Source organism: Narcine bancroftii, chromosome 12, assembly GCF_036971445.1.
Source record: "Narcine bancroftii isolate sNarBan1 chromosome 12, sNarBan1.hap1, whole genome shotgun sequence".
Taxonomy (NCBI): domain Eukaryota; kingdom Metazoa; phylum Chordata; class Chondrichthyes; order Torpediniformes; family Narcinidae; genus Narcine; species Narcine bancroftii.
In genome coordinates, this window is record NC_091480.1 from 63,652,557 (window position 1) to 63,662,010 (window position 9,454).

Genomic DNA, 9,454 nt, shown 5'->3' on the forward strand with positions numbered 1-9,454 from the left:
GTCCTGGAGCAGATCAGCCACGCCCATATTGAATGACAGGGTAGGCTTGAAGGGTTGAATGGCCTCTCAATCCCATTATGTGCTTTGTAGATTTTTACATTATGGTCACTAACTTTTAATTCCAACAATTTAATCATTTGAATTTGACCATTTGCCGTTGTCAATCGACTGCCCCCCAGATGTATTTTTAACTTTCCTTCCCCAAAAGAACTAAAAGTCCATCAAACTTACAAATAGTCTGTCAGAAGTTTTCTTTTTTTTAAATGGAGGGAAGGGTGGTGGCAGCCACATGTTACTGAGAGAGTTTTGAAACGAACCAACCCAGACAACTTACCGTTGTGGCCGGAATCCAAATGAAGGGTTTCTGCCAGTTTTGTCTGGGACACGAATGAGAGAGTTCACCAGAGAGCTCGGCAAGCCAGCACCATCCAGTCTTCGTGCAGAGTTGCCGTCCTCATCCTGCGTATAGTCAGACTCAAGCAATCAGTCAGCCTCTCTGTGCAGGCAAATATACTCCTCACCTTTGATCGCACTGAGGGCTTTCAGAACTGAAGAGGAGTGCAATGCAAAATGAAATAGAAATGTATTTTGTTTAATAAATAATTTCTTCAATTATATAGTTGAAGATATAGTTCTTCAACATGTGGCCTTCTCTATGTCGGAGAGACTGGATGCAGACTGGGAGATCGCTTTGCTGAGCACCTTCGTTCTGTCTGCATCAGTGACAGGGATCTCCCAGTCTCTGCACCCCACGCCCGCCCCGTCATGTCTGTCCATGGTCTTGTGCACTGTCAAACCAAGATCACCTGTAAATTGGAGGAGCAACATTTAATTTTCCATTTGGGCCCTCTCCAACCGGATAATATTAACGTTGACCTCTCTGGTTTCTGCTAACCCCACTCCCCATTCTCTCTTCCTTCTTCCCTCCAGCTTTCCACCCCCTTCCCTATCCATTCATAGAGCCATCCCCTCCTCTCCCTGTTTGCTGCCCTCCCTTCCTCCTCCACCTATTACCTCCTACCCTGTGGGACTGTGCTCCTCCTTCTGCCCCCATCATTTTTTTTGGACGCCTGCCGACATTTTGTCCAAACCTCGATGAAGGGCTCAAGCCCGAAATGTTGGTGATGTATCTTTATCTTTGCTGCATAACGGACACTGTGTGACCTGCTGAGTTTCTCCAGCATCATGTTTTTTTTATTTCTTCAACTTTATTTCTTAGGCGGCACTGTTGGCATAGAGGTGAGTGCAACGCTGTGACTGCGCCAGAAATCGGGACCAGGGTTCGAATCCAGCGCTGACTATAAGAGTTTGTACATTCTTTCCGTGTCTGTGTGGATTTTCCCTGGGAAATCTGGTTTCCTCCCACCATTTGAAACGACCCGGGGGGTTGTAGGTCAATTGGGTGATAAGGGCTCGTGGGCTGAAAGGGGCCTGCTACCGTGCTGTCTGTCCAAATGTAAAATTTAGACTATATACTCTTTTCTCATGTCCCTAAAACTCTTTCCCGCTCAGGCAGCAAATTCCAGATTCTAAATACACATTGCATTTTTTTTTACTTGCACTCCCCCTGTTTCTATGCCCCACGTTTCAAATCTGTGCTCCTTTGACCTTGAACAATATGCAAATATGAGCAGCCTATCGAAATCCCTTAAGGTCTTGTTCGCTTCTATCAAATCTCCTGTCAATCCTTTCGGCTCCAAGCTTCTCCACTTTCACCTTGTATCTGAAATCCCCTCATTCCTGGAATCATTCCAGTAAATCTCCAAACCTACAAGGGCCTTCACATCCTTCCTAAAGTGTGGTGACTGGAACGTGGGCACAATACTTCAGTTGTGGCCTGACCAGTATTATATCTTGGTCAGTTGCACTGGGACGCCAGAAGGTAATGTTGGTGAGAAGTTTCTGGTTGCCCCTTGTGCAAACTGTGTGCCATTGGGTCAGTGCAGGGCTGGGCGTAGCTGTGATTATATTGTTTTGCTGATAGGTATAGATCTCAACCTTTTTTCTTGTATGGATAGAGTAAATGTAGATGGGCTTTTTCCACTGACGTTGGGTGAGATACAAACAGAGAACATGGATTTAGGTTGAAAGGGGAAAAGTTTTGCGCGGGGGACATTCGGGGGAAATTCTTCACGCAAAGAGTGGTGGGGTGTGGAACCAGCTGCCAGCTGAAGTGGTGAATGTGGGCTCAGTTTTGACATTTAAGAAGAATTTAGACAGGTACATGGATAGGAGAGGTATGGAGGGCTATGGACTGGGTGCAGGTAGACAGAATAATAGTTTGGCACAGACGAGAAAGGCTGAAGGGCCTGTTTCTGAGCTCTAGTGCTCTCTGGTTGTATGTCCAACTCCAAGAAGGCAGCCATGTTGGCGGGGGTGGGGGGTGAAATCAGTTTGAGCTGGGAGAATGGACCAAATTGTCTCCAACCTCTTCTCCCCTCTGAATAGCGGGGACTGTGGCTTTCAATCTGTGAAGAAAAATGAGTTTGAAGCTGAGTGGGAGTACGCCTTGGCACCAGCTGGCTGGAGAATGAAACTTTAAACCCATAAAATGCATCGCGCAGCATCTGTGGGGTGAGAAACCAGTCAAAAGTCTGTTCTTCAACTCATAATTGTTGGTTCCTGAGTAACAAAGTTACAACTACATTGGAAGTCTACTTCTGGATTCCTGACAGAATACATTTCCATTGAGTACGTTGTGTTATCACAGCCCTTGTAAAAAAAAACAAAGCAAAATCCCACAGATGCTTGAAAGTTGAAATTTTAAAAAAGCCACAGAGAATGCTTACAGTAACCGTTAACCCTTCACGCTCCATGACCCAGTTTTCAGAAACGACCAACAAGCACCTACAGTATACTCCGTGTCCCGGTTTTCCAGGACTGGTTTTATACCCAACCACCAGCTGGTTCGCACTGATATTCATGCTGTAGTTGACCCATGGACCCAGTCCAGAGTAGATGTTATAAAAGGTTAAAAATGGACAGTTAATATTTCGGGATGGAACTGATGATTCCAGCAGAATTTGCTGGAAATACTCAGCAGGTTAGATTGTAACACAGACGTGGAGTGTTTCCAGCATTTTTTTGTTTTTATTTTCCCCACATCCAGCATCTACAATTTATTCGCTTTCTCCAACATTCACTCGATTATTTGCAGCATTTGTAGCTTTTATTTGGTGGACTTCAGAAGAATAGTGAAGTTCTTACCGCAGCAGTTTGAGCTCTTGCAGGGAGACGGAGCTCGTGATTGGCCTGGTGGATGGGCTTGAGCTCTCCTCCTTCGCTGCCCGTGGTCATTCCGAGGGAGCTCGCCAATGAGAAAAAGACGAGGAGGAACCGTTTGCCTTCCATTGACGGAGGCAGTTGGATGGCAGGGAGCAGAAAGCAGCAACGATCCTGGACTCCGAATGTACAAACACCCTCCGCTTGCCTTTTTAAACCATCTTCTTGAATTCTGCAGGGGGAGACGTGTGTAACTAAAAGGGGGGGAGGGGGTGGTGGGGTGGGAGTCGGCAATTAAAGTGTGTTTAACATAGGAAAGCTTCTTTAAGTATTAAGAAGAATGATTTAAAAGCCATAATGGGTTCTGCCACTTCAAACACAGATCATTAAGTGATTTTAAAGGAATAATTGGTGGACAGGAAGTACTGTTAGGCTCGTAGGACACTTCTGAGTCACGTTCCCCTGGGGTACAGAATTAATTGGGAATGTTATTCGAAGAAGAAACCTCAAAGTGGTCCCTGAAGCTGAAGGGACCAACTAATGATTAAAATTAAATAATAGCATTCTGACAAATAATATGCTTTTAATCAATAAATCTGATTTATTCTTTGTAATTTGCTACAGCGTGAAGTTGGTGCCTTTAGGCCAAGGGTGGACAAACCTGCTTAACGTCAGAGCCTCATACGATAAACTTCAGATGTTTGAGAGCCACAAGCAAGGGGTATTTCCCACCTCATCATTAGTTCTTAATATTAACTTGACCCCTAGCCCAGTGGTTCTCAACCTTTTATTTTCCATTCACATCCCACCTCAAGCAATCGCTAAGCCATCGGTGCTCTGTGATTAGTGAGGGATTGCTTGAGGTGGGATGTGGGTGGAAAGAAAAAGTTTGAAAACCACTGTTTTAATCATCCCTCATTGACTCGTTATGTGCATGGTTTCAGAACTCCAAAGGGAAATGGGCCAATGACAATTTTTCACAAGCAAAATATTTCAGTAACAATTGGGTCTAGAGCAGTGATTCTCAACCTTCCCTTCCCACTCACATCCCACCTTAAGCAATCCCTTACTAATCATAGAGCACCGATGGCACAGGGATTACTTAAAGTGGGATGTGAGTGGGAAGAAAAAGGTTGAGAACCACTGTCTTAGCCTGTATGATGCTATTTTTGGAGTGAGTGGGGCCAATGGATTTAATACTTGCTTCCCTTGTGGCTAGATCGGCCATTAAGCTGCGATGGGAAGATGCTAACCCTCCCGCTCATACTTAATGACTGTCGGATGTAATGGTGTGTCTGTCTCTAGAAATAATGAGGTCTTCTACTACTGCAGTGGGTCTCAACTTTCTTTCTCTCTGAGGTCCTTTTCTCTGTCACTTTCAAAACTTGGAGATTTTTTTCATGACCCCATAGTTATTATTAATAGTGGACTCCTTAACGTGGCCATCAGCCCTCATCGGGTGGGGTTCTTTCTCTTTCCCTTTTTTCTATGTAATAAAATGGGTTTATATGAACCTTGTTCATTGATACATGGAACTCAATATTAATGCCTTCATTAGTACCCTATGTACCCCTGTGCTTTGCATATATTAAAACCAATAAAAAGATGGAAAAAGATGTTTGAGAGCCGCAAGACAAAGAAATATTACATGCACATTTTTACTCTTACATGCAGATTTTGTTAAACTACCTTGTACTAGTTTCAATAATCAAAAAGTGCACCTACTGTATAATAGTTGAATTTTGTGAACAAATTTTTAGGATGAAATTTAGGGGTGGGGGGAGTCAACACTATTACACGCCCACTACTTTTGACTGCGGTAAGTACCTGTGTCATTCGAGGCATCTATCTGGAGCTTAGATAGACGGGCAGCCTGGCTGGGGCGAGAGTCTGCAGTCGGGGCGCTGGGGCATCAGGAGCTTGGATGGGAGGGCAGCCAGGGTGTCGGGAGCTTGGATAAGTGAGAGGCTGGGACCAAGGTGAGAGTCCAGAATTGGGGTGTTGGGAGCTTGGGTGGGGAGGTGTTTCGGGTACTTGGATGGGATGGCAGCCAGGGTCTAGGTGAGAGTCCACGTTTGGGGCATAGGGAGCTAAGATGGGTGGGCAGCCAGGGCTTAGGTGAGAGTCTGTGGTTGGGGCAGCAGGAGCATGGATAGGCGGCAGCCAGGGCCTAGGCGAAAGTCCGCGAGCCATGGTTTGGCTACCTGTTTTCGAGCTTCCATATACTAATCCACAAATTACTTTGCATGATAATCAAAACATTCACACCCTCTCACTGATATATCCAAGGGGGAGAACAAGGAGAAACTCCTTCACAATCTTTTGCTTCCATTGAAGCAGATATCCTTTTCCCACACAGCACACCACTCAGCCCATTGTGTCCATGTTGGTCTGAGATGGATTTTCCATTGCTCACTTCCCAGCCCTGTAGTTTATGATTATTCTGGTGTTCATCCAGATACGTTTGCCATTCCAAGAGTGTTTGTGCCTCCACCAGGCATTGGGCTCCAGATCCCCAAGTTAAATTACACTTGTCAACATATTTTTTTTCAATAGGTTTGCTTCCTGAAAAAACAATTGGGGATTATGATGGACAACCTCAAGCTGAACACAAAGATAATTTCAGATTTGCCGTATCAGGTAGGAAGTTGGATAAACAATAAACCTGCTAAATTCAACCGAAGTTAATTTAATCGCATCGTGATGCTGACACATCGCGTTAGTTCAACTGACCTAAAAATGTTTTGCCGCTGATTTTCGTTTGTACTCGGCATCTGATGCCTCGTGTGTCAGTCCAACAATTGTCGGCCGGCATTGATCCAGTTGCGCTGATTCTGCTTTTCCAGGGTTGTAATTTCCTGGTGAAACCTTTCACTGTGTCCATCACTGACTGAGATCAGCCGGGAAGGAGTCCAAGTGTGAATGCAGAAAATGAATTTTCAACGACACATTGCACTTCAGTGATTTGTATGCTTGAAATCGACTTAAAATATGACAGAAATTACAAAAATATGTTGTATCTAAAAAAAATGGTACCTGATAGGAAAATTTGAAGGTGATTTTTCATGATCAGCAGTGCAAAAAAATCTATAAAATCCACTCAAAAGTGTTCAGGAAGCAAAATCTTTGTTATCCAGTGTAATTGTTTCCCAGACCTCCACCCCTACCACCTTAAATCAATGGCAACTAGATATCACCATCTCTACTGAAGGAAGAAGGTCCATTCTGTTTACCTCCCTCTCAATTAAGTATCCTCCTGGCTGCTACATTTGAAGGAATATCACAACAGCTCATTAGTCAGGAGCAGGGCACCTACTCTTCCTCAGGAGGCTGGGGAGGGCAAGGCCACCAGCCCCCACCCTAACAACATTTTACAGGAGCACAATTGAGAGCGTCCTGTCTGGCTGCGTCACTGTGTGGGACGGTAGCTGCAAAGCATCAGACCAGAAGTCTATACAGAGGATCATTAAAACAGCCGAGAGGATTACTGGGGTCTCCCCTTCCTCTATTGACGATGTTTATCGGGAGCATTACTTAAATAGGGCTCAAAGAACTATTGAGGACCCTTTTCATCCAGCGCACAGCATCTTCAACCCAAGGGAGCATCAACATCAGGACTGCCAAGCTGGGAAATAGCTTCTTCCCACAGGCTGTGAGATTCAGATTTATAGATGAACAGTATCCTGTAACCGAATAAATCATCCCAAAATATTTACATTCATTTCAAGTTATATCTTATATACAGTAAAAGTCCAAAAATCCAGACTCCAGAAATTTGGACCACCCGAGAATCCGGACTTTTCAAACTTTTAAAATTTAACAGGTTTTTGTGCGTGTCTGTGTGCAAGCTCCACAGAACCACAGAATGAACAAATAAAGATTAATTTAGATTGACGAACAGTATCCTCTAACAAAATTAACCATCCCAAGTATTTATAAATATTTATTTAAATTGTATATTTTTTTGTGGTCCAGAGAAACGCTGTTTCATCTGAATTGGTACAATCAGAGGAAAATAAACTTGAACATCTAGATCTATTGTGCTGGAGATACATTCCAGGTGGCCACATTTCAGTCCCTCAAAAATTCTTCGAGGGGGCAAAATGCAGGGGAGTAGGGCTGAGGGCACTCATTTATTATTTCCTTGGTGACCTATTATCAGGTCCTGAAGGATCTATTATCAGGTCCTGAACTCAATATCTTTGAGTTGTATTAATTTCTACTTTTTAAATAATGCTAATTTTGTTTAATTCCTCTTTTTAATGGATCTTGCATTTCTGAGAAGTTTTCTGTGTTCTCTTCCTGCTCCATTGTGCAGGTTCGGCATAGGGTTTGGTGAAGAGTGGGGGGGGGGACACTAAGGTGAGGGTATTCTTAAGTTGACAGAAGGTGCAGTGAGCGGAGGATAGTTGCGGGGAGCACCTGCCGTCGGAGAGCAGCAGCGATCATCAACCACCCAGCACACACTCTGTTCCCGCTGCTGCCATCAGGAAAGAGGTGTAGGTGCCACCAGGTTCAGGAACAGGTGCTCCCCCACCCCACCCCCCCCCCACCTCACCATCAGACACCTCAATGAAAAACTCAATCAGTAACTCATTCATGGATTCTTACTTGTGCACTTTATTGATTTTCTTTTTTCTCTCTGTATGGCACAGTTTGTTTACATTTCTTTATTTGTTTACATGTGTACGTTGAGTTCAGTTTTTTTTTGCACTACCAATTAGTGGTAATTCTACCTGGTCCACAGGAAAAAGAATCTCAGGGTGATATGTGATGTCATGTATGTCCTCTGACAATAATTCTGATTGTTGTGCATCAACGGTTGGTGTAGTGGTTGGTACAGCGCCTTTACAGCACCAGCAATCGGGACTGGGGTTCGCATCCAGTGCTGTCTGGAAGGAGTTTGTTTGTTCTCCCCGTGTCTGCGTGGGTTTTCCCCGGGGGTTCTGGTTTCCTCCCACAGTTTGAAATGTACTGGGGTTGTAGGTTAATGGGGTGTAATTGGGCGGCACAGACTCGTAGGCTGAAAGGGCCTGTTACTGCGCTATACGTCTTGTGACGGATTATGTTATATTTTATATTATGTATAGATGTGTTTTTGGAAGATAGTTTGTGGGGTTTTTAGTTAGGTTACACACTTAAAAACAGATCTCATTTAAAGTGCCAGAGCTTTGCACAAGCCAGGCGGGCCAGGCTCTCGGTGCCTTTACAAAAGCTTTGAAGAATGCCTATAAGGACTTCACAAGTAGGTGATAATTGGACATGCTGCGGAGTAATGGATTATTGTTTTGGAAAGCAACAGATGAATGAACCCCGAAGATCGGGTCCGGTGCTGCAGTTTGTCTGAATTCAGTTGGCTGTTCTAAGAGGTTCATGTGGTTTTTCTCTGAGTGAGAGAGAGAATTCAGTTCTACAGTTCAGCAGCCGCAGCTCGGACTGGAACATGACAAGCTGGCAAGCTTGTGGAAAAACCCCATTTTGAAGATGGGTTGTTCAAAGCCCTTGTGGTCCATACAAGAGGAGATGGCTGGCTGCATAATGTTTCACTTGAAATAAGGGAAACAGAAAAGGAACTCTGTGGTGACCTGAAAGAAAGAGGTTATCATCTGGAAAACCCTGATGTGGCAAGTTTCTTCAGCAAGACACTGAAGTGGCTGATCAGAAGGAATCAGTTTGTCTGTGTCCAATGAGCAATAAAATTCCAGATGCCAGAACCTTCCTTAGTGGTAACTATTTACCTTTCAAGCACCAAAGCCTGGTGAAGATTCATGTGATAGTACAGATTCTATCACTAATGTGTATATGTACATATGTACACATGGTAGTGTAGGATGATTGTGATTGGCTGAGAGTGTAGCCACACCTACTGGCAGGTCTTAAAGGACTGCTCTTAGCCAGACCAGGTCATTCTGGACTGGTTGACCTATTTGTGATATGCTCCAGTCTTTTAGTTAATAAAAGCCTTGGTTTGGATCAACAAGTCTTTGGTTCTTTTGACACGCATTACAATTCATAAATGTTAAATTCTGTGCATAGCATTCGAATTGCCTAGAACCAGTGAACTTGGAGGAGTGAGAAGTGAGATTGGACTGTGAATCAAAGAACTTTTCTGAACTTACACACATATTACATACACGTGCACTTAGAATTAGAAGGGGGTTAAGTTAATAATAATAAGTTAAAGTTTGATCCTGTTTTCATGTTTAAGGATAATTAAAAGCAACTTTTGTTT

General features: G+C 43.9%; 1 protein-coding gene across 4 annotated transcripts in view; it reads right to left on the reverse strand.

Moving 5' to 3' along the window:
• npffl (neuropeptide FF-amide peptide precursor like) overlaps window positions 1–9,454 on the reverse strand; it is an 89,466-nt gene that overhangs the window by 1,147 nt on the left and 78,865 nt on the right. For all 4 annotated transcript variants that reach the window (XM_069906475.1, XM_069906474.1, XM_069906476.1 and 1 more), the window contains 2 exons: window positions 3,208–3,454; window positions 335–459 (listed from right to left, as the gene is read on the reverse strand). In XM_069906475.1, the coding sequence (XP_069762576.1) occupies window positions 335–459; window positions 3,208–3,454 (372 nt within the window). The remainder of the gene's footprint in view (window positions 1–334; window positions 460–3,207; window positions 3,455–9,454) is intronic.